Genomic DNA, 26,094 nt, shown 5'->3' with positions numbered 1-26,094 from the left:
TAAGAACTATTGTACATTAAAATGACTTATCTTGCATTAAAACAAAAATAATCTAAGAAACTGTTGGATTTTTAGGGATTATCTCAAGTCCCTCCATATGGCGTTTTATGAGCCCGACCCCAGTTTTGGAACCACTGTTTTGGACAATATACAATATATCCAACCTCCAATCACTGACCTCCACTTTTAAAAATCTCATTTTTGCTCATTCTTGAACCTGAGAATTCATACTAAAACTTTAGATGAATAGAAGATGCAGTTGAAAGCTAATCAATGTTCTGGTTCATCAGTTAATATCGACAGATTTCACACTTTTCCCAGATCAAAGATTTATAATCTTGGGTTTTGATGTAGACACTTTTATCCTGGATGCACAACATTCACAAACAAAAGGACTCGTATCGATTGGTTTAATCACTTTTTAATCCCCAACCACTGAGCTGTCCACAAGGTGGCGCTCTCTTCAAATAATACATTAGAGCTCCCATTTTTAAAGGAAATGGCAACTCTGCTACAGCTTTACTTTTTTTTTTTTTTTTTTACCATTTTCAAATCCCTGAAAATAACATATGGCACAAGTCCCATTCAGTCAACAATTATCACAAAGCTCAAGTCAACACCTCCAAGTTTGTCTCTAGCAACACAAACAGCTCATACTTGGGTAAAGAAAACTGCCACATTTCTCCTTATAGCAGAAAACCTTCTTTTTGAAAGCCAATTTTCTATTTCAGCAACATTTATGACAACATAGGAGCTTAGACGCAGCATTGAGTATTCAAATAATTAAACAGATTGCCATTATATTAATTTTTCTAAACTTAAAAGAATAAATGTGCTCTTCATTTCCCTTTCCTTTACTGAAAAGAAACAAAATAGTAAATCTTTCAGCAGGACTTCTCTTCATTAACCTGAACTTGTGCTGTGCTGTGTAATTCCATACAGGAAGGGATGTCTGCCTTTGAAATCAAGACAAAAAACCTGGAAGTGACGTCAGGAAAAACTTGGGGTCATGAGAAAACAATGACAGGAAAGTCAAATTTTAGTATAAAAATAAATATAAAGGTCCCTTTGTGGACAAATATAAGTGGTACAGCACAAGAATTTAGAAGATCAGAAATAACCTAGAATTTTGTACAATCATTTCACATATTTTGACAGCACATTAGCATAAAAAAGCAAATATTCAAACATAGAACCTTGGTGCTATAAACACAAGCATGAATTCAGCTTCGACAGACAAGCAACGTACATGCATTTCAGTTTTAGATTGCTGACGTGAAAAAAGTGGCAGAAAAGCCCTGTTATACAGAGAATATGAACAAGTAGATATTTTGTTTATTCGCACAATATTATTGACATGAGGCTTTAGCGCTTTCAGATTATTAAGAGCTGGATTATTTTCCATTCAGCTGAAATGCATGTACAGTCTCAGTAAGCATGCACAGAGAAACAGTGATTCATATACAGTCATACCACGTTCGGTCTGAAAGTACAGGGGCTAAAAAATGCCTCTGGAAAAGAAGAAGAAGACAGCTAAAAGCCATTTAATGGATTGTTACCAAGATCGCTGAATCAAAATAAAACAGAAATCAAAGCCAGTGCTGACAGCACTGTGATAAAGGCCTGTTTTTAGTTTGTCTCGGTAAAATAATAGCAACAGAAATAATCCCTGTAAGAGTCACAGGCTGCGGCACATGGAAAGGGCCTGAACAGCAAGACAGCACAGATGTGAAAAGCAGCTGCCATGTTGATATACAAGACACTGTAGCAGCTGGAGCAGACAGACATGTTCCACACAGAGCCATGAAGAAACTGTGTGGTTCCAGTATGTCCGTCCAGAACAGGCATGAAGCCCTGATGTTGATGATCCAGAGATGGGACAAATGTCAGCAAACAACAACCAGAGCAGGTAAGGAGCCAGGTCCTTTCAAAACCTTGGAATCATAGGAGATTTATGTGATGAGGCTGGTCCGTTGGCTAGTGCTAACTCTGGTCAACTTTGAAGGGAATAAAAAAAAAAAAAGAATGCTAAGTCTAGATTGTCCCAAAGCTTTCAGTGAAAAAATGTGATTGGTTAAAAAAGATAAATAAGTATAAAAAAAATAAGATTACATGGGATAAAGATGGAGGGCTGAAAGCATGTCTGAAAAAGGAACAAATCTCGAGTCACCGCTTCTGATAGGCACCTGGAAAATACAGAAGAGATATATTATGATCCTTCAGATTGATTGATCAGTCTACTTTTCTCTCTAAAAGTCAAGAACTATTCATTTTGTCTCTACTTAACTGTTTTCATGTGAACGTTTACGGTAAAGTACCTCTATAAGCTGCCTCAGGTCTTTGTGGAGGGCGGGAGGCAGCAGGGTGGTCTGAGTAGCCATACACTGAGCTAACATTCTCATAATCATGTGTACGAGGCTGAGGGGGCCTGAGACAAGGAAGAGAAATCAGTCACCAGCTGGACAGTTAAGAACATTTCTCATTGATTTCCTAAAGTGAAAACAACTGGTTGTGAATTAGGCTTTGTACCGAGCAGGTCTGTTGTTGTTGTTTCTCTGTCTGTGATAGTCGTACTCATCTTGCGTTCTGGGCCGCACCACTTCCTCCGAACTTGACTGTGGATGGATAAATAAATAAGACAATAAATAAATGTGTGTGTAACAAAGTACATAAAATAAAGAAATGGCAACGACAGACAGTAGGTTAGCCAAATAGTAAGTAAAAATAAATAAATCAGAGAGCAAGTCAGTCAAAATAAGCAAGTCAATAGGTACATAAGTAAATGAATAGGTCAGTATGTAAATAAACAAGTAAGAAAGGAATACGCAGGTCAGACAGTAGAAATGTAATAAATAAGTCACCAAGTAAATAAATAACATAAAAACAATCAGGTCAATAAACTCACACCAAAAAAACCAAAATCAGTTATTAATTTAGAAATTAATTTCAAAATAAATGTTGGTCAAAAATAAAAAATAACTAAACAATTATGTAATAAAATAAAAATATTAATAGTCAATAAGTTGGCAAGATAAAAACATAAATCTGGTTATGGTGACTTCATGAAATCACATCTGTACAAAAGAAAAAAAAAAAAATCAAAAACATTTTTATAAAGTGCCATGAGACGATGCGTGGAAACTTCAATAAACTGACAGTGTGGTCACTGGGAGTTACCTTGTAGTTTCCCTCGTGTCGCTTTCTCTCCATGGCTATCTTCTCCATGGCCAACCGCTCTCGTTCCTTCTCCTTCTCGCGCTCTCGGTTCCTTCTGTACTCCTTCTTCTCCTTTTCCATTAACAGTCGGGCTATTTCCTGCCAGACCCACGAAACAGAATGATAGGCACGAGCAAATAAACGTGGATCCACGTCTAATGGGATTTCATGTGTTGCCAATTTACATATGACTCTTACTTTAAAAGATCTGAAAATTAGAAAACTTATCATAGCAGCACTTTTATTACTGAAATATTTGTCTGTCTTAATAATGGGTTTAAAACTCAGGCTTGCATGTAATTTAGCCTGACTTCACTGTCTGAACTGAAGATATCCAACACTATAAAATGATGGCAAACAAGACCTTGTCAAAACTTACCTCATCTTTTGCCATCTGGGCTGCACGCTCCTGCATATTGCTCGCTTGCTAAAACCAGAAACGTTGAAAGACTCATTAAAGTAAAAAAATGAAAACGGGGTAAAAAAGTACCAGAATAAATACCAGCAGTTTTAACTTCCATGCTGCACATAAAACAGTCCTAACATGGCGGTTTTGTATGTTTTTCCTTTCTCACCTTCAGTTCCTCCTCTTGAAGTCTTCTTGCAACCTCCAAGTCCTTCAGCTCCTGCTCCCGAAGGTCAAGGTTCGTCAACCCTTTTGTGACTTCAGTCAGCCCGTACTCGGTTTCTGCGATAGGTGAGCCGCTTCCTTTGTGCACAACATGGCCTGCAGGAGCAATCAAGTTATATGAGCAAACTAACTGGAAGCTAAAAGGCAGCCGATGAAGTAATTAGTCTAGGTCAGAAAACTAGGAAAACCTGGCAGAGAAACCCAGAACCAGTGAGAATACTATTAAGCCTGATCAACAAAGCACGATTCAAGATGCAGAAAAAAATTTAACTCTTTGTGTTTATAGAGATGGAGTGGTAAAGATTATGAAAATTAGGTTTCTAATATATCTTATTTGTCAGAAAAGCATATTCATATGTTGTCATGTTGCATCTTTTAAAGGGCTACAGTGCAACTTTACTGGTGTTTATCATCATGTTTCCTGTAATAAGTTTAGCCTAATCTCATTTAATATATACCTAAGAATTGGACTTAAAGCAGTGCTTCTTATTTCGATACAATAATACAACCAGCTCAGCTGCCCTGAAACCCTTTGTTAATGCCAAACCATTCCAGTTCATTAAGTCCACAGAGCTTCTACTGGAAACCCACGGCACACAAAGCATAACCAGTCTCAATGTCCCAAACCAACAAACAATGCTAGAAAGAGCAAATCCCACAACATGAAAGCAGCAGATTGTTTCTAACCATCAAAAAGATCATCTTCATTCTGATTTTAACCATTAGTGATTTTCCTGTTAGAGTTGCCCACCACCTAAGATTTCCACAGTAGAAAGCAAGGGCAGCAAACCACACAAACACCCCCACAGCGCCCAGAGGGGGCCTCAGGTGGTACCTGTCTCTCTGCTTGGGCGGCTAGGAGTGTGCTCCCTTCCGAAAGCATCCCCTAGTTGGAGGTCCTGGATCTCCCTGGTGTCTCCTCGTGCTTCACCGTTCATAAACTCGTCAAACACCTCGACGGGGAGGGAGTGGATGCGCGGCTGGCTCCTGGCCCTCCTCCCACCATCATCCTCTTCCTTCTCCCAGGAGCCCCTGTTCTCTCCTGGCCTGATCCTGCTGGATCCTGGTTCCAAAAAGTCTAGATTGAGTCCTCCCTCCATGCTCCTGGCTTGTCGTCTGTCTTTTTGCCTATGTCTGTCTCTCTCTCTCTGTCCTTCATCACTTGGTATTCGATCTCTGGATTTTTCCCGCTCTCTTCTCTGTCTGAGATCCTGCTCCCTGTTTCTCGTGTGTTCTTTCTCCACATGCCTCTCAGTTTTATAGTCCTTGTCCCCATCATGCCTATACCTGTCCTTGTCTCTTTCTACAATAATATTCGGGGGAGGTGGTCTGGCTGGCTTCTCCTTCCTCTTTATCACACTATCTACATCCATTAGCCCCTGGTCCCTGGTTTTGCCACTGTATGAAGGCTCAAACTCCGGATACCTGTCCCCATGCTTGCCTCTAGAGGGCAGCAGGTGCTCTGGATACATATCAGCATGCTTGCTATGCCCGCGTTCTTCCTCCAAGTAGTCCTCCGGATATCTGGAATGACTGTGGGGTGCTGCAGAGTCCTGCTTTGGGTACCTGCTCCTTTTGTTATCAACAGAATAATAATCTGGAGAGTAATTCTGATTTGAGCGCAAAGGGGAGTGTGAACCATATCGATCAGGAGATCGTGATTTCTGACGGGCATGTCCGTCCACATCGGCGGTTCTTGAAGCTGATGAAGTAGGAGTGGGAGGGAATAGTGATGAGAACACGGAAATGTGAGGAAAAACAACAACAAACAGGATGATATAAGCCAGGACTGATATTAAAACATGCAGGTAAATGTAGCACCTGTGAGGAGGGGGATGGCCAAGGCAGAGATCATGCTATAGATGAAGGTTTTAAACGCAGCCGAAATGTCCATAAATGTGTCTCTTTAGGGAAAGTGTCATAAGACTAAGGCTAGAGCAAGTATGTGTGTTCATTCAAGTTTGTAACAAAATGTAAATATAATACTGAGCAGTTAGTTTCCTGTTTATACTATAACAAGTCCTTAAAATGAATTATTATGAAAAAAATAAAACACTCAATATAACATTAGGGAAAACATAAACTGACTTGGAAAAAACACCTCCATAAAAACCAGTCTGCTGGGAGTTGGTGTGTGACAGATAAAACCAAACAAACAAGTGGAAATGAACAAAGCTTAGGGCAGTCTGCTCCGACGAGAGTCATCGCAAAGGAATTCCTGTTATCCAACAGGCTGCTTAAAATCCAATCGATTTAGCTGTATAAAAACAAAAGGGTGGAACAGAATAGTTGGTGGCCGCTCAAAGAGACACGACCAGTTTGTATTTTTACAAACTGGTCGGTAAAGACATCTGTACAGCCAACAAGCCGGTCTTTAAGTAACTGGGATTCACTGAGATTAGACTAACTCTCATTTCCTGTGAGGAGCAGTGATGTGGAGAGCCTGAGGAGAAACCACACAGTTTCACAGTGTGAGGATGTGAAACACGGTTGCAAATTCCTCCTGGTTTTTGCCACATTTATATGTTTCACATCCTTAAACGAATATTAATTTCACGTAAAAATAATTCAAGTAAATACAAAATACAGTTTTTAAATGAAGGTTTAATTTATTAGGTGAAAAAGTGATCCAAACCAGCAACAACTGCTATCAGGCATTGAATCTTTTACATCACTATTAGAAAACATCTGCCCACTCTTCATATCAGAATTGTTTTAATTTAACTGGATTTGAGTTTGGACTTTAACTAGGCCACTCCAAAACCTTAATTTTGTTGATTTTTCAGCCATTGAGAGATGGACTTGCTGGTGTGTTTTGTTAATTTTCCTTCTGTATAACTCAAGTGTGCCTAAACTTAGGCTCACAAACAGATTTCTGGTAGAGAGCAGAATTCATGACTTCATTAATGATAGCAAATCAAACAGCAAAGCAGTCCCAGACTGTCACACTACCACCAGATTGTTTCACTGTCAGTATAACGTTTGTTTTTTTAAATGCTGCATTAGTTTTTCTGCCGATGTTACGGGATGCTTCCACAAAGTTCCACTTTTGTCTCGTCAATTCACAGAATATTTTCCTAAAAGGTCTTGGAGATTATAAGGATGTTTCTTTTGGTAAATGTGAGGTGCGTCTTTATGTTCTTTTTGTTCAGCAGTGGCTTTGGCCCCGAAACACTGCAACGGTTGCCAGTTTTGTCTCTCATTGTTGAATCATGAACACTGAACTTAACTGAACCAAGTAAGGCTTGTAGTGCTTTAAGGATGTTGTTCTAGGTTCTTTTGCTATTGGATGGGTTGTAGACGCTTAATGGTAGTAATTTTTGTAGCACAGACGCAATGGGAAGGTTCACATTATCCCGTTGTGGATAATGGTCTGTCTGTGGATCACCTGAGTCTCAAAGCATTGGAAATTGATTTGTAACTCTTTCCAGACTGATAGATGTCTATGCCTGTTTCTCATGTTTTCTTGGATTTTAATTTGGACGTGATGTGTTGCTTTTTGAGGACTTCTGGCCCATTTCCTGGTGGCTTAGTGGTTTGATTGTACAACGGAGGCATTAATCAGTAACCAGTGTGGCTAAACTGAATTAAAGAATTTGGTTAATCACAGTTCCTTCATGTTTTAACAAGCAGGGAAATTACGTTGTCACACAGGGGCCAGGTTGGTTTGGATAGCTTTTTTCCTCAATAAATCAATTACTTATCTGAAAACTAATTTCAATATTTACTCAGTTTATCTATGCCTGATATCAAAAAGTATTTGAAGATCTGAAGCATTTAAGTATGAAAAAACAAACCGAAGAAATAGTGTGAAACACTTTTTAACAGCACTGTACAAACAGGAATGCAATGGAAATCTAACATGCAGAGCACAGTTACCATGTTGTAACCTACTAGCTGTTTTGGTTGCGCCTTTCCAACATAACTTGAGATACAAACAAAAGAGCAACCTCAGCCTCAAGCAAGATCACACCTCAACTGCTACGTGTGCACACAAACACAGCAGGGAGTTTATGTCGCAAGCAGTTATGTAACGTACAGAGCTGGACGGCAACCATCGTGCTACTGCCGCTGCTACAAAAATTATAGCGGGAGCATGTAAGAGTGGTCCAGCTTCATCCTGAACAACTGCTACAAGGAGCTCAGGCAACAAGATGGATTCAGACGACACGGACAGAGAGGCGCAGAAAGACTGACAGCTGCAGACACTTGCCCAGTCCTGTTTATGTCAACAAAGAGGCCAGTGTCTCTGTCTACACAAAGCCAAAAGCATTCAACAGCCGCACTGTTGAGAAGTGAAAGTCATCACGCCAGCTGTGAAAATCTTCGGATCAACACACGTTTTAATAAATGGGGAGATAAACTGTTTGTGAGAAGAAAAAAAAAAAAAAGTTTTAAATCTTCTCATAAAATCTTACAATAATAAAAATCCTAATGTTTTGGGAGGGGAATGTTGGAGCCACTTTGACACATCAGATTTAGCAGGATGAGACAAATTTAGATGATGGAAAAGTCAAATCCTGGATGAAAAAACTGCAGGGCTGTGCTCGGACATCGACACTGCATTCTTAAATCTCTGCAAAAATCTCTCAAGGGGAAAAAACTGAGGGTTATTATCTAGAAGTAATCTCTATTCAGAAAACTGCAAAAGATGTTTATTAAAACTTGTCAGCATGGGGAGGAATTTGCAAAGCGCTCAAAGAAAAATTACAATAAGAAAATGCTTTTTCTTTGCAGCTGAAAATTATGAGGCTGCAGTGAGATGAATCATACGGTTGGAGGGGGGGGTATGTGTATGAAAAACAATGTGTGACACAAAGATGGTCGCCAACATATTATGGAAGAACGACTAAAAGCTAAAGCATATGTTTTTGAGATGGTGTTAAATAACTAAAGGCTTTCTGACGTCTTAATGTCTAATTTATAATTAGACATTAAGCGCATTTAAGCCGTAAACTGAGCACACTTAAACCTCCTTAGATCCGCGGCTGCACCTTGTTTTCCCACGAGCCTAATTAGGTGCTCAGAAATGCAATCCCAAATCTTTGCCTCTAGTACGCAGCAGCAATCTCAAGGTCTGACGCATCAAAAAAATCACACCCTCACACATTTATCGCATGGGAAGGAAATAATGCTCCTGAAGGAAAAAATATCTTCAGAAAATGTCCTATATGAGCTCATTCAGGCATCAGAAGGAAACAGCAAGACATCAACATGAGCTGTGGTGCTTCTCCCACCTCCGTGATCCTCAAAGTAATCCTCCTCATATTTTCCTTTGTGTCTCCTCCTCTCCTCTTTCATCTCCTTCTCGTGCAGCTTACGAGCAATGGCCTGCAAAAACAAATGTTTGATCTGAAACAATACGTGATGAGGGAAAAGGAATCATCACTTGATGTTCTACAAATGTCAGAATAAGGAGCAGCGTTCCTGACAATCTTACAGATTCACACACAGTTTCACAGACAGCGAATGTATTGACTTAATTTGAACCATCTAGATCAGGGGTCGGCAACCTGCAGCTCTTCAGCCTCCTTATTTCGGTTCCCTTCATTTTGACAAAAGGAAAAAAAAAAAAAATTGTTCATGTTTAATTTTTATTTACATATATATACTATTATTTTGATGCATAGTTATGTTTGTGTTCGAGGAGATACATTAATGTTGAATTTTAAAAGGTTTTTATAAATTGTCAATCAAAATACATATCATATCCACATCTACAGCCCTCACCTTTACCTGCAGGTGGCTTCTTGAGGTTGCGACCCCAGCATTAAGGTAACCATGAACAAATCCCACAAAAAGAAAAATCTCAGAAGAAAACAGAATTTAATTCTGCATTAACACCCTGACATAGGGAAGACCAGCATGGAGCTTCAGAAACAGAAGACACATCAAACAGGTATAAACACTAGCATTTAATTGGCAATTTTAGACACGGGGTCGATGTAGTTTTTTTATTCTATGTTCAGGTGCCTCGCTTAACTGCAAGCCGAGACAGAAACCCAAAGAGGATGTGTGTTTTTACATTATTAGAACAGCTGCGGGCGGCTTCAGACTATTTTTCTTTGGTGGAAAAGTGAGCAAAATGGCTCTTTTGGTAATAAAGGTTGCCGACCCCTGATCTATGCTAATTGTTTATGTCATAAACTTTTGAACAGTGATTGGGACTGGGTGTTTCTTACTGCATCCTTCTCTTCCTGCCACCGCTGCTGCTCTGCCTGTCGAACCAGTTGTTCCTGAATCTCCTGTGCGATCTCGATGTCCTGTCGCTCACTGGGATTCCCATAGATTTGTAAGCAAAAACAATGAGAAAATTAAACAAGTTAGGATACTAGTGAGATTGTTATGGTCACCTCAAGCATTTCTAGTTCAAATAAGAGCACATTTTCATTTTTTTCTATCAGATACATATGTTCATTCCATAGATTGCCCCTCATATTTTTATGATATTTTTGTTTAGGTCTGGATTTTCATTTGTTACTACAAAAGCTTTGAAGTCTAAATGAGCTTCAGAATGTCCATAATTACTCACTTATAAAGCAATGAAATACTTCTGAACATTATTAATGTAACAATGAAAGCAATTCTCAGATGCAACGTGAATAAACTAGTTCAATCTGGTATTTAATCAGAGATGGTGGAGGAGCTTTTGGAAGGAGCTTGTCTGTGTCTTGGCTCACTCTACAAACAACATGTTAGCAACAGTATCTGACCGGAAAGCTGTCACAGACTAAAGGGCAGACGTACAGAACAACAGGTTTTTCTACCCAGCACTGCACCTGTGACCAATCGGAGTGTTAACAGGTCAGAAGAGCAGCTCTTCTTTCTAGGAATCTGGCCAAATGTATTAGTTCTCCAAAACTCTGAAAACCCAGGGTTCAGACCAGGAAGCAGGGTCGTAGTTTAACACTCCTCTCTGCAGCTTCGGTACTGCTACCCACCCATTACCCTATTGAGACAGTGTCTTGACCACAGCCAAAATTGAATAGATTAAAAAATAATCTAAAACGAGGAAATCATGAAATCCTCATAAAAATAAACACAACTGAGACTGAAAAGAAAAATAAAACAACTAAATGTGGCTTACTGAACATAAGAACTCTCTCTTCAAAGACTTTGCTAGTTAGTGACCTGATTTGTGACAATCAGATTGATTTATTTTGCCTCACAGAAACCTGGCTGCAGCAAGAGGATTATATTACTATAAATGAGTCAACTCCTACTAATTATTTAAATTTTCACATTCCTCAAAATACTGAGCGAGGAGGAGGAGTAGCAACCATCTTTCAGTCCGATTTATTGACTAGTCCCAGACCAATCAATAGCTACAACTCTTTTTAATATTTAATCCTTAATTTTCCTCATCCAAATTGCAAAGCACTAAAATCACTTCTGTTTGTTGTTTTGTACCGTCCACCAGGCCCTTACTCTCAATTTTTAGATTAGTTTTCCGACCTTTTATCTGATTTAGTATTAAATACAGATAAAGTTATTATAGTGGGGGATTTTAACATTCATGTTGACACTGAAAGTGATAGCCTAAATATAGCCTTTAATGCTATCCTAGACTCAATTGGCTTTGCTCAAAACATTAACAAACCTACCCACCTTTGTCTTCATTCTCTGGACCTTGTGCTGACATATGGCATTGAGTGTAAAGACATAACAATATTTTCTCATAACCCTGTCCTGTCTAACCATTTCTTAATAACCTTTGAGTTTAATTAACCGAGTTCTCCACACCTGAAATAAAATTTCATTATAGTAGATCATTATCAGAAAATGCTGTAACAACCTTTAAAGAATCTGTTCCACTTTTATTTTCCTCAGTATCACAGAAAAACACAGTGGAGGGCAATAATTTTGTTTCTTCCCCTTCACAAATTGATTATCTTGTTCATAGTGTTACATCATCATTGCGTGGTGCATTAGACAATGCAGCCCCCTTGAAAAAGAGGGTAATCATTAATAGGAGGCTAGCTCCTTGGTTTAATTTAGAGCTGTTTATTTTAAAGCACAATGTTAGAAAATTGGAGACAAAATGGCGCTCTACACACCTAGAGGATTCCTACTTAATCTGGAAAAATAGCCTACTGTTGTATAAAAAGAAACTTTGCCAAGTCAGAATAGCTTATTTCTCATCATTAATAGAAGACAACACGTATAATCCTAGGTTTCTCTTTAGTACAGTTGCTAAACTTGCTAAACACAGAGTCATAGCTATGTTGAGCCATCCATTCCCTTAGCTCTCAGCAGTCATGACTTTATGGGATTCTTCTTAAATAAAATTGATTCTATTAAAAATAAAATCTTCGACATGCTCCCGAAGATGATTACTTCATCCTCAGCAAGTGAGACAACATTGGAAGTAACCGCAGAACTTGATCTGTGTTTGGACTGTTTTGATCCTGTGGAGCTTCCTGAGTTGTCAGAAATATTAGCTTCATCTAAACCTTCAACTTGTATGTTAGACTCAATCCCAACCAAATTATTTAAGTAAGTGTTCCCTGTGATTACCATCCCCATTTTGGATATGATTAATTTATCCTTAGTAAATGGATATGTACCACAGGCTTTTAAGTTAGTTGTAATTAAACCTTTACTTAAGAAACCTTCGCTTGATCAAGATGACTTGAACAATTACAGACCTATATTCAATCTTCCGTTCTTGTCTAAAATTCTTGAGAAAATAGTTGCTAATCAAATGTGTGAGCATTTACACAGCAATGACCTGTTTGAAGAGTTTCAGTCAATCTTCCGAGCTCATCATAGCTCTGAAACAGCTCTACTGAAAGTCACTAATGATATTCTTATGGCCTCAGATAATGGACTTGTGTCTGTTCTGGTTCTGTTAGATCTCAGTGCTGCATTTGATACAGTCGATCATAATATTCTCTTAGAAAGGCTGGAATATGCTGTAGGTATCGGGTGAACAGCGCTAGGCTGGTTTAAATCTTATTTGTCTGACAGATTCCAGTTTGTTCATGTAAATGATAAATCATCTTCAAACTCCAGGGTTAATTGTGGAGTACCACAGGGTTCAGTACTTGGGCCAATTCTCTTTACTATATACAGGTCCTTCTCAAAATATTAGCATATTGTGATAAAGTTCATTATTTTCCATAATGTCATGATGAAAATTTAACATTCATATATTTTAGATTCATTGCACACTAACTGAAATATTTCAGGTCTTTTATTGTCTTAATACGGATGATTTTGGCATACAGCTCATGAAAACCCAAAATTCCTATCTCACAAAATTAGCATATCATTAAAAGGGTCTCTAAACGAGCTATGAACCTAATCATCTGAATCAACGAGTTAACTCTAAACACCTGCAAAAGATTCTTGAGGCCTTTAAAACTCCCAGCCTGGTTCATCACTCAAAACCCCAATCATGGGTAAGACTGCCGACCTGACTGCTGTCCAGAAGGCCACTATTGACACCCTCAAGCAAGAGGGTAAGACACAGAAAGAAATTTCTGAACGAATAGGCTGTTCCCAGAGTGCTGTATCAAGGCACCTCAGTGGGAAGTCTGTGGGAAGGAAAAAGTGTGGCAGAAAACGCTGCACAACGAGAAGAGGTGACCGAACCCTGAGGAAGATTGTGGAGAAGGGCCGATTCCAGACCTTGGGGGACCTGCGGAAGCAGTGGACTGAGTCTGGACTAGAAACATCCAGTGTCACCGTGCACAGGCGTGTGCAGGAAATGGGCTACAGGTGCCGCATTCCCCAGACCTGGGCTACAGAGAAGCAGCACTGGACTGTTGCTCAGTGGTCCAAAGTACTTTTTTCGGATGAAAGCAAATTCTGCATGTCATTCGGAAATCAAGGTGCCAGAGTCTGGAGGAAGACTGGGGAGAAGGAAATGCCAAAATGCCAGAAGTCCAGTGTCAAGTACCCACAGTCAGTGATGGTCTGGGGTGCCGTGTCAGCTGCTGGTGTTGGTCCACTGTGTTTTATCAAGGGCAGGGTCAATGCAGCTAGCTATCAGGAGATTTTGGAGCACTTCATGCTTCCATCTGCTGAAAATCTTTATGGAGATGAAGATTTCATTTTTCAGCATGACCTGGCACCTGCTCACAGTGCCAAAACCACTGGTAAATGGTTTACTGACCATGGTATCACTGTGCTCAATTGGCCTGCCAACTCTCCTGACCTGAACCCCATAGAGAATCTGTGGGATATTGTGAAGAGAACGTTGAGAGACTCAAGACCCAACACTCTGGATGAGCTAAAGGCCGCTATTGAAGCATCCTGGGCCTCCATAAGACCTCAGCAGTGCCACAGGCTGATTGCCTCCATGCCACGCCGCATTGAAGCAGTCATTTCTGCAAAAGGATTCCCGACCAAGTATTGAGTGCATAACTGTACATGATTATTTGAAGGTTGATGTTTTTTGTATTAAAAACACTTTTCTTTTATTGGTCGGATGAAATATGCTAATTTTGTGAGATAGGAATTTTGGGTTTTCATGAGCTGCATGCCACAATCATCTGTATTAAGACAATAAAAGACCTGAAATATTTCAGTTAGTGTGCAATGAATCTAAAATATATGAATGTTAAATTTTCATCATTACATTATAGAAAATAATAAACTTTATCACAATATGCTAATGTTTTGAGAAGGACCTGTATATGCTTCCAATAGGTAAAATTATCAGGCAGCATAGGATAAATTTTCACTGTTACGCTGACGATACTCAGCTTTACTTATCCATAAATCCTGATGAGCCCAACCAGTTAGATAGACTACAAGCATGTCTTGAAGACATAAAAACTTGGATGACTTAAAATGTTTTGCTTCTAAATTCAAAAAAGACAGAAGTTGTCGTCTTTGGACCGGAGTCTTTAAAAAAAAAAAACTGCTTAGTTGATCACTTAACCTGGATGGCATTAAATTGACCTCCGATAATAAAGTAAAAAACCGTGGTGTTATTTTTGACCAGGACATGTAATTTAAATCCCATATTAAACAAGTTTCTAGGATTTCCTTCTTTCATCTCCGGAACATAGCCAAAATTAGAAATATCCTATCCAGGAGTGACACTGAAAAACTAGTACATGCATTTGTTACTTCGAGGCTGGATTATTGTAATTCTTTACTATCAGGATGTCCACAAAATGCAGTTAAAAGACTTCAGCTGATTCAAAATGCTGCAGCAAGAGTTGTGATGAAAATTAAAAAGAGAGATCATATTTCTCCTATTTTAGCTTCCTTTCATTGACTCCCTGTTAAATCCAGAATATAATTTAAAATTCTCCTCCTCACATATAAAGCCCTTAATGATTTAGCTCCATCATACATCAGAGATCTGATTGGTCCATATGTTCCTAACAGAGCACTTCGTTCTCAGACTGCAGGTTTACTGGTGGTTCCTAGAGTCTCTAGAAGTAGAATGGGAGGCAGATCCTTTAGTTATCAGGCTCCTCTTCTGTGGAACCAACTCCCAGTTTTAGTCCATGAGGCAGACACCCTGTCTACTTTTAAGGCTAGGCTTAAAACTTTCCTTTTTGATAAAGCAAATAGAGTGGCTTAGGTTATCCTGAGCTATCTTCCATATTTTTACCTCCATCTTCTTCCCTACCTATTGGATGGAGTAAGGAGGAGTCAGGTTTAGCCTAAACTGGCTCAGTTATGGTTGAGGTGCAAACACACCCTCCATTTCTGCTACCTGTATGACCCCTTCTCTTTTCCAACGGTTATGGTCAATCTGACAGAGAGAGTTATCCCAATCATTGTGGTTTTTAGTATAACAATGGCCATCAGTGGGCTCTAGATGGACAAACTTTCTACTTTTAAGGCTAGGCTTAAAACTTTCCTTGTTGATAAAGCTTATAATTAGAGCGGCGTAGGTTATCCTGAGCTATCGCTGTAGCTATGCTGCTATAGGCTTAGGCTGCTGGAGGACATAATGACCACTTTCACCCTCTTCGCTACATTCTCACACTACTCTCCAATTTTGCATTATTTGCTGTTATTTCAGCTTTTAACTTTGTTCTTTCTCTTTTATCTTCCTAGAAGCTACACCTGGCCTGGCTCTGTGTCTACCCGTGACACCTTTCTGGAGAGGGGAATCGTCCGAGCTTCTGCTGGCAACAACTTAATGCTCACCCTCTACCGATGATCCACATGGCCCTGCCTTTTAGTGTTTAACCCTTTCTCTCTCCTAGACATGGCAGTTGACTGAGCTTTACTGTGACTAACTGTATGTGCTCTCTTTCAGACTCTAACCTTGAAAACTGGCTCAGAGTTTATCTGTTCTTTCTTTCTAGGTGAAACGACTAAAGGAGGTACATCCATTAACATTTACTTTTCCTTCCCATAGAAAGTACTCCTGGATCAGTGCTTCTTTGTTCTCTTTGTGTCTCTGCTCTGTTCTCTCAAACCCCCAATCGGTCATGGAAGATGGCCGCTCACACTTAGCCTGGTTCTGGTTCTGCTGGAGGTTTCTTCCTGTTAAAAGGGAGTTTTTCCTCTCCACTGTCGCTAAATGCGCGCTCAGTATGAGGGATTGTTGCAAAGTCAACGCCGGTGACTGTCCACTGTCTCTACATGCTCATCCAGGAGGAGTGACTGCTACAAGTCTCTGACAATGCAATCTGCTGGGTTTCCTTAGACAGAAAAACTTTTTATCCAATTTGAATAAATAACTAACTCTGACTGCACTGTTCAATGGTTAGGATTAATTGGAATGTATGTACCTGACTGTTGTGAAGTGCCGTGAGACGACATGTGTTGTGAACTGGTGCTGTATACATAAACTGAATTGAATTAGAAGGACTTAGGTTCAGTGAAAGCAGGAGGAAAAAATAAGATCAGTAGCACCTCAATATTCCTTAAACTAAACGTACCAGGTGCCTGTGGTTTTTGGCGTTTTTGTTGGTGCATACATGCTGAGAGCCCTGTGAGGGGTACTGCATGATGTGGCACTGGCAAAGATAACACAGGGACAGCAGCAGAAAACAACAAGATGGAGGATTTGGCCTCTCTGGGGTTCAATTCTTCTACTAGAGCAGTCCATGCAGGTCTGTAACAGCCCATCATACACTGACCATAGTGAGCTTAAGGCACATTTCTACACATTTTTATACCAATATGATAATGATACCCTTGACAAATTTGAACAGGTTTTTCCCCTGATCATTTCCCTGTAAATTCTGTTCACACATAGGAAATTTACTGTGAAAACAAGCAGGATGACTTAAAACTTTCCACCAGTGCTTGTGCAGCTGCATCCAAAGTGATGCTGTGCTTTAAGTGCATTTTGTGTGTGAGTATAGGCGTATCCTAGATGCTCACATGTCAATATTTTTTTTCTGGCTCTGAATCTTGGCCCGCTTGTCCTCCTCCTCCTGCAGTTTCTTGGCCACCTGGAGGTCCTTCTGCACCAGGCGGTTCTTATGGACGTTGGAAGCCAAGTGGCTTTCAACTGCAGACACAAACAGGGAAGCAATGCTCTTTAAAAAAAAACTGTGTACACACAAAGTTAAGTCATGCTTCTTTATGTTTTCCCATTTAAATAGCTGTAGACTTGTGAAGACCGTCTGCAGAGGACAAGATAAACGTTAGGGGCCGCAGACGTTACGGTCTCATGTAATGAAAAGACCTCAGCCCGATTTGCTGAGAAATGAGGGTTTGCAGCCGAGGCGTCGTTCCAAGGTTGGACAATGGCACGCTGTGTCTGAACCAGATAATAAATCCTGCTTTGTTGACGCACTTGCTGCACTTTGCAGGCCTGGACAGCATCAGTCACTCGCTCGGCTCTGTTTCACCCAGTAATTGATCTGCTGCCAGCTTTGAGCGAAAAGGACCGAATCCCATTTGGCGACCTAACCGTGAGGAGCTTCAATAAGTTTCTACTTTTTGCTGCTGGGATCGAAAGAGGAAACTGAGTCATAATTATGCCAAAGTGATGAAGGGTGAAAGGGTTAACATTGATTTTTCTTTTTTGAAATGTGTTGATTTATTGAACCCTAATGGAAAATGTTTGATGGGATAGATGGTGTCACAACCTCAGACAGGATTGTCATTTATAGCTCGCTCTGTTTGCCAACAAGAGCATTTTAAGGGGAAGAGGGGTGAAAATATTCAACAAACTTTACCTTCAAGAGACCTCTCTTCAGACAGAAAGGGTTTAAATCTTGAGCTACACTCAAAGAAAACTAATTCCTGCAATAGAAATGACAAACCAAACGCTGACGCAGCCGGACAGAAATCATTTCCATCTGACAATAGGATGGTGAAGAGTATGTGCAACGTTTGAAATGAAAACAAAAGCCAGCTGTTACCCGAACTAGAATTTGGTGAAGAGCTTTTTGTTGTGAAATCCATCTGTCACAAAAAGAGGATCTTTGAATATTTAGAGGATTAGGATGCTACATTACCCAGCATTCTTCTCAGGGATTTGCAGGGTCAAAGGTGAAATGAACATTTATCCTGCTCAAATCAGACCAGTTGAGGCAAAGCACAATGAGGTTCAGTTGGCCATCACCACAGATTTAAAGGGTAAATGATAAAAATAATACATAACACAAAGTGATTCTATCCAACACAGCCTCAGGCTTCGGTTAGGTCACATCTGGCCAAGTTGGCTGACTTTAGCACATAATTAGGGTTTTTATAGAGATCTGAAGTGCCATATTTTGGAAACAGAAAAAAAAGGGTATTGTTCAGCGTATACCGTTTTTCACTGCGTGAACCACAGAAATGAAAACACCCTTTTTACCAGACTTTTAAATCGGACGATGTGACCTTTTCTGTCAACAAATAAGTGATGCTAAAGAATATGTGGAGATGTTCTTTAAATCTATTTGTTCGCCTCCATAAACCAAGAGAGCAACGAATGCAAGGACCCTGGTTTACTGGCAGGAAGGCTATCCTCAACAGATCTCTGTTGAGACCTCCCCTTAGGTCACCGTAGAAAAGAGCAGTGTTAAGGGAAGCTCCTAGGACTTACTGTTTTTCCTCAGAGCCCATATCTCCCTTAAATAATGAAATAAACAGTTTAATTGTCTTAAATTGTTTGACTATAAGGAGGCAGATTAAAGGATACCGTAAGCTACCAGACACCGCAGTCTGATGCATTCTTTAATAGTTGGAAGCTAAAAGGCATAACCACTTTGGAAAATTTGTATATTAAGAAATAATTTGCTATATGTACAATGTTAAAAAGCTACTACCTCTCTTCTATTTCAGATATTTACAAATTAGAAATTATATTTGACTTTCAATCTCCTTCTGAGAAAACAAAAGAAAAGAAATTGATTCCAGGCTTTGTTGACATCTTTACTGAGAGAATGAATTTTACCACTCGCTCTGAGCTGCATGAGAGGAGGAACTGGGTATACAGATAGGAAATGAGGTTTGAGAGTTGTGCTTGGGCAAGATTCAATCATATTCTGTCAATGTGAAGAATCTGTTAATTCAGTTCAAGGTGTTTCACAGACTACACAATTCAAAAACTAAATTACACAGAATATTCCCCTCCATCTTTTAAAAATGTGATGAATGTAATTCTGCTGATGGTTCCCTGTCTCATCAATTCTGGTGATGCCCTAAACTCTCTGATTATTGGTGAGACGTTTTCAACTGGTTTTCTGAAATATATCAAGTGTGTTCCCAAATTGCACTATTTAGGTTTTCTCTTTCACTTACGACTCGGAGTATCTCCATGCTGTTATGTATGGAAAGGTAATGGCCAAGAAAGCAGTTCTAAAATCGTGAAAAGCTGATAAAAGTGCCTCTAAAGTATGGTTAATTGAGCTTACTGAGATACTGCATACGGAAAAAATGCGCTATGACATCTTGGGCTGTGGTAAGAAATTTTGCAGCATTTGGCAGCCTTCCTGGAACATCTCACCCAGTATAAGACTGATCCCACCCATGTTTTTACTGGTAGTGCCATTGACAAGTGTATTAACGTAACTAGGCAGTTTGACCAATCACTTGGTCACTGATTTTTTTTAATCTATTATTTATTTGTATATTTTTGTTTTTTCTTGTTGCTTTGTAATTTGTTATACATACATGTACTTGTTTTGATGTGTGTGTTATCCTTTGCAAAATGTATTGTTAGGATGGAAAAAGTGACAAGAAAAAGCATTTAAAACTTTCAACACACTTGACAAAGCGTCCACCACACCATACAATAAGAGCCTCATAAAACCTAAATGTTGCACAAATATTAAAAGACACTCATTACCAAATACGCTACTTCACTACACCAGTTATATTAAGCAGAGCAACATGGAGTTTGGCTGCTAAACAGCATAATAGCGTTCGATCAAATTTTAACAACTAAAAGTAGCAACTCCAATCATAATATTTACTTTTAGGTTTGCAACGATCATCAAAAACAATATGATACTACTCATTGCTACAGAAGATGCCTTTGGTTGAAATAGGCAGTAGTTATGCGTCTCATGAGTTCAACATATGGGGATTTGGAGAAATGAAACGTGTTGAATCTGTACTTTCTTACTTTCTTGTTCCTGGAGGTTGTAGGCCAGGGAGTGGTCTTCCAGCACAGCAAAGTCTTTGCATACTGAGAGGAAAAACAGAAAAACACGGGCTATTAAAATCTGACTAAATGCATGAAATATTAGAATTTAGACAGAATTTTATTATATCTGAATGATCCATCAAGACTGATGGGTGAATGTCACACAAGGCAAACCTGAAGCAATAGAGATTATAGTCGGGCATTCACAGTAACATCCTGCTTATCTGCCTACACCATTTATTCAAAGAATATCTCAGATCATTTTTAGTTTGTTGATTAATTCATGAGGCAAGTAAATAAAAACATTTGCAATGTGGTCTCAACAGCTTGGCAAGAACAAGATTTATCATTAAATTGGAATGATGATATTTTTGATAATCAGAAATACGTGCATTGCAGAGAGGCTGGAGATCTGCATGAAGAAACAAAAATAATGCAGGTGGTTATATGTCACCCAGTTGTCATCCAGTCTTTATTTGCCATTAAAAAAATACATTTTAGACAGCCAGAAATGCAAGGATTCTCCTGAAACACAGTTACCTAAAAATCAAATGGTATCAATGGGTTGACATCAGACAAAATTAACTGTGTCAGCTATGAAAATGAAAGAATCCGCAGACGCACAGATGAGTCTTTTCCTGACTGGTACCGATTTTCTGTGTTGTCTGACCTGCTTTTCCTGATGCTTTTCTTTTTTCTAGGATTTTAAGAAGCAAAAGAGAAACAATCTGCTGCAGGTTTCCTGGTGGAGGTAGTGAGATGGAAAACAAGTAATGAAGTTCTTAAAAAAAAAAAAAAAAAGATTACAGCAACTTATGCATTAAACCATATGTCCTTAACCCTTATTTTATTCATTTTCTAAAAACTAAAGAAAAGTGCATCAAAGTACAATGCTGTTGACTGATGCATTTATAAAACAGAAATAATGGGAGTTTTTAATTTTGATGCATTTAATGAATTTCTGTTATCAACCTGCTGATTACCGATCGGAGCCGATCAAGGGAAAAATGACCAAATCTGATCTCTGGCCGATCGATTGGTGCATCTCAACATTTTCTCTGAGCTGTTATATACGAGCAGAGAGCAGGGTTAGATTAAAAACCAAACTGTGTTTCTCAGTCTTATAAATAGGCCTATCGTGTTGTGAGTGAAAGAGAAATGAAACTGTAAAACTGGAACCACCATTTGCACTTAGACAAAAATATTTGTTCTATTTCTGCTCATCATGTCTGCTCATAGTGAAAGAAAACCTAAAAACCAAGCTGTTATGTTACAGAAAAGCTGGAGTTTAACAACCATGAACAGCTCCATGTATCACTAAACAACAATAAGCAATACAGAAGATATATGATACAAACTCAAGAGGTTTTATGATTTTAAATTATTCAGCATGATTTTAGCCTAAGCCAAAAATTCTACAGCACCACCATGACAGCTTCAAATGTGATGATGATAATAATAATCACTGATCATTTTCCATTGAATGCAAACCCACAGCAAGATTTACATTTCTAGTTTCAGTATAACTCAAGGTACCAATGTGGTCTGAGCAATCCTCCAAAAAAATAACAATTCTGTTTGTAGGAAGGGGTGCTTTCCACATAGAAAACACCCAGCAGTACCACACATGCAACTGAAGCATTCTGAAATGAGGCCAATGGATTTTCTTTTCTCCATTTTAACGTTTGGGACACACTCATCTTGAAATGCAGAGTTTCTTGTGCAGGAGAGCAAAACGGGGGGACTTACAACCTCAACTAATTGCTGATTCAGGCTTAAACTCATTATTTTTGGCTCTGCTGGAAAAACTAAACATCACTATGCCAATGCAAAATTTTACTATGATATCATCCCACAGAAAGTTGTGCTCATATCTGCATTTCTCTCGTCAGTAAAACAAAAAAACAAAAATAGTTAAAATATGCCAAGCTACTTCTGTTCTATAGCAAATAATATATCATATGGTCAAGCCTGTATTCAGAGCTCTCTTGCTCTAAGCTTCCACGAATTATTATTATTACTCCTTTTAAGGCTAAGCACTGGTTACAGATTAGAATCAGTTGTAGTAGATGGCTGAACACTGACAGACATCCTAAAAAGAGGAGGCATTGAACTCCATACACCCTCACAATGACTTCGGCTAGTTTGGAGTGTGATTAACTGAGGATAGCTTCGGTCTTATGCTTAATCCTCTTAACCGAGAAACCCTGCGTTTTTCGTTGCACATTTGGCTTCATTGTAGTTTTAATGCTAAATTAGGGTTTGTGTGACAGCTGCAAAGAGCAACACTTTACTAAACTCAGTGTTTACAACAGCCATATAGTAATTTCAACCTGAGGTTAAGGCTCATTCAAACACATGAGGTTAAAGCAGAAAAGTATTGCACACAAGGATTTTACAAGGCAATTGGTAAGCAAACTCAAGCCATGTGGAAGCTAAGAGGACACCTCGTAAAAACCCCTTTATCTCTTCAACACCATGTGGAGGGATCTAAAATAGGCATAAGTCTGTTAATGTTACAAAGTTATGTTAGTGGTCAAAACCACTAGAATTTCTCATCCTACTATTTCTAAGATTTAAAATCATTTTATGAAGATAAAGGTTAGTGACCAGATATTTTACTCAGCTTTGTGAAGGCATGAAGTAAAACAGCCTTGTCTCTCCCCAAAATGTTGCTGTGCACTGCCAGTCAGCTAGCTGAAGGAAGGCAATCACATCTGCATTGAAATATTTCCACCATGACACAATGGGTTTTAGTGTGGAAACAAAAGGCGTACCGAAAGAACAATAAATGCTATCTACAGCAATAATACAACTGTAATAACCAATGTATTACACCATTAGTAGGACTAGAATTAGCTTGCTTTTCTGTTTTAATAAAAGCATTTGGATCATATTATAAAACAGTTTTCTAGATTTTTGTATTAAGTTCGTCTTATTGTGCTATTTCTACTCCAGGTTATTGTATATAAGAGTCTCATACCAGCCCAGGCCTGATCAAAAAAACTTTTCAAGCTGTTTTCTGAGTCTTTTCCTCTGCAGACATGACTGAGCGGTGAAAACGCAGGTTTCTTCTCCCTCTGACCAGAATAACAAGCATGGTGCTAAGCAGCTGCTTCACACTGACAAGCATGGGTCGTTTAAACACACACAAGCCCTATTGCTTTTCTGTTCGGTGCGAGTAACAATAGAAGACAAAGTTTCAGGCCTACTGGGGTAATGTTCAACCCATCTTAAACACGCTGTTTTAGAGCCGAGACAAATATTCACAGCCAAAACATAACAGGATTACATAGTCAGATTTGGCATGATTCAGCTCGTCTTTACAGTTCTGGCTGAGCAACACGCCTAAAGAATCAGACAACAACTCCATGTGATCAGTCTCATGTCAGTTGACCACAGTAACGCTACTATTTATGAGCCATTTTCATATTCCCATTCAAGATTTTTACACAACCTTCGGGACAATGACAATAAAAAAAGAGGACACCGTTTCTTTAAGTCACCCTAACAGGAGGCAGATATTTAGCGGGATAAGAAATCTGTCACGACACCTGCAGCCTTGGCTAAGGGTTGTGATCGGTGCTGTCTATGTTGCTCCGGAATATTTAGACTGCTTAGTAAGCTAGCATGCATTAGCTCCCATCACCGCTAAAGCGTTTGAAGCTAAACAAACACCCGCGTTTACAGCTTTAACCTGATCTCAGATGGCGTCATCAAACCGCTGGCTAGTTTCGCATTTATTTGGGAAACGTGTTATTGACATTACCCTCTTTCACTCCAGGTAGTTTCTTCTGGTCGATGCTAACGTTACATTCAGCCATGTCGTCACCGGTAATTAGTCAAAAAAACGCTGATTCTCGAAGGTTAACGGCAGTCCGGTGATTGATCGCCTTTGGTCGTAAATCTCGTATTGATGGTTCAGGTAGTGGACTGCCGTTTTGATTAGTTTCGGTCGCCACCCTCTGCCGATACGTCGTTGCTGAGGCTAGAGTGTCAGATTTCCGCCGTGTCCCTCCCTCCTTGCCTGACCATAGACGCTTCCGATAGCCAGACCACCAAGCTAACGAGAGCTAACGCACTTCCGGAACAGGGATTTCAAAATAAAGGCATTTGGGTGTCACTACTACGATATATATACACATATATATATATATATATATATATATATATATATACATATATATATATATACATATATATATGTATATATACATATATATATGTATATATATATATATACATATATATATATATATATATATATATATATACATACATATATATATATATATATACATATATATATATATATATATATACATATATACATATATATATATATATATACTGTATATATATACTGTATATGACATGTAGAAAATCTAGTTTCATCGTCTTTGAAACAATGATCATTTTTGTTATGATTTTCATATGTTTATCATTGTTATTATGATATAATACAGTTGATAAACCAGACAAAGTAGGATTTTAATGAGCACAAGGAAACATTATGTAAGTAGAAAACAGCCACCAAGAGGATAAAACAATGTAAGCCACACAAATTGTGACTCATATTGTGATAAGAAATCCTAACAAAAAATTAACTAGGCAAAAACTTAACACAATCACAAAACAGAAACTACATGTAAATTAACATATACAAAGGAAATAAAAAACTTGACACAGCATTTCCTTTTTGGAAAAAAAAAAGTTGCCTCAAAGTTCCCAACCGCAGCGAATAATGATTTGCTTTCTCACAAACACTGACACGCCTAACATGCCTTTTCATTTATTTAGCTGGAATCTCCACAAACTATTGCGACTTCACAGCAGCACATATTGGGATTATGTTAATGTTTACTGCTCCCTCTAGTGCTTACCGCGGCAACTCGCTGATCAGACATAATTGAAACCTTTTTATGAGGCTGCTGCAGTCCATTTACCAACCAACATATTTCTGCTGCCCATACTTAGTGTCAATACTTTAACGCAGCAAGTTTTATTTATTTTCCAATACAGTAGCCTTACAATCCCCCACACTTTACCACTCATCTGAGGGACACAGCACAGTGTATAGCAAAGTATTCACAAGCCTTTTCACACATTTTCACATTATGATCACACAGTCAATATGTTTTATTAGTTTATGTGAAAGATCAACATTAAGAAGCACATAATCCAGAAATGTAAAAAAAAAAAACCCACACACATCCATCTATTATTTATACTCAAAGGTGGGTAGTAACTAGTAACATTTACTGGAGTATCTTTTTGGAAAAATTGTATTTCTCGAAGTAATTTTACTGCACTGTTCTTTTTACCTTAACTTGAGTAATTTTAGTTTGAAGTAACGCATCTCATACTTGAGTACACCTTCTGGCTACTTCCAATCTAGAGATGACATATTTTCCATTTGCTGAGCCTACTGTGCCATTTAGAGGTCAAGTGAAGTTACAGTAAACAGTATATATTGTCACTGGAACTATTTTTCACTGTTGTAGCATATATACTGTATGTTAATGTATTTCTTGTATCAGTACCTTTTATGATGTAAAAAAAAAAAAAAAAATAGAATTGGACATGTGTCTTCTGCCTGAAAGTTTTTATTTTGTAATGATGTTACCTACTTTTACTCATTTAAAAAAAATCTTTAAAATAAAAGAAAGTTTGTCTGATTACATCATTTTGTACAAGTTAAATTAGATGTGATGAAATGGTTACTCAGAACCAAATA

General features: G+C 38.6%; 1 protein-coding gene across 5 annotated transcripts; it reads right to left on the bottom strand.

The window, feature by feature from the left end:
- Positions 1-405: 405 nt before the first annotated feature.
- Positions 406-24,436, bottom strand: ccdc50a (coiled-coil domain containing 50a). 5 transcript variants are annotated; one of them, XR_007039698.1, is made up of 13 exons: positions 24,127-24,436; positions 20,337-20,399; positions 17,156-17,285; positions 10,030-10,120; positions 9,085-9,178; positions 4,683-5,549; positions 3,792-3,943; positions 3,596-3,643; positions 3,178-3,315; positions 2,530-2,615; positions 2,288-2,428; positions 2,113-2,186; positions 406-1,997 (listed from the first exon to the last, which is right to left on the bottom strand). XR_007039698.1 is itself a non-coding variant. In XM_047375235.1 (12 exons), exons 1-11 carry the CDS (start codon positions 24,179-24,181, stop codon positions 2,305-2,307), a joined length of 1,848 nt encoding a protein of 615 aa, XP_047231191.1. In that variant the 5' UTR covers positions 24,182-24,436; the 3' UTR covers positions 406-2,186; positions 2,288-2,304. The 5 variants fall into 5 exon arrangements, 3 of the variants coding, with proteins under 3 accessions (XP_047231191.1, XP_047231190.1, XP_047231192.1); XR_007039697.1 differs by having other exon boundaries at positions 2,319-2,428; positions 24,127-24,435; XM_047375235.1 differs by having other exon boundaries at positions 406-2,186.
- Positions 24,437-26,094: the final 1,658 nt, after the last annotated feature.

The sequence above is a fragment of the Girardinichthys multiradiatus genome, chromosome 9 (genome assembly GCF_021462225.1).
Source record: "Girardinichthys multiradiatus isolate DD_20200921_A chromosome 9, DD_fGirMul_XY1, whole genome shotgun sequence".
Lineage (NCBI taxonomy): Eukaryota > Metazoa > Chordata > Actinopteri > Cyprinodontiformes > Goodeidae > Girardinichthys > Girardinichthys multiradiatus.
The sequence above is the reverse complement of the archived record's forward strand: the minus strand, read 5'-3'. Positions and strand labels throughout refer to the sequence as shown.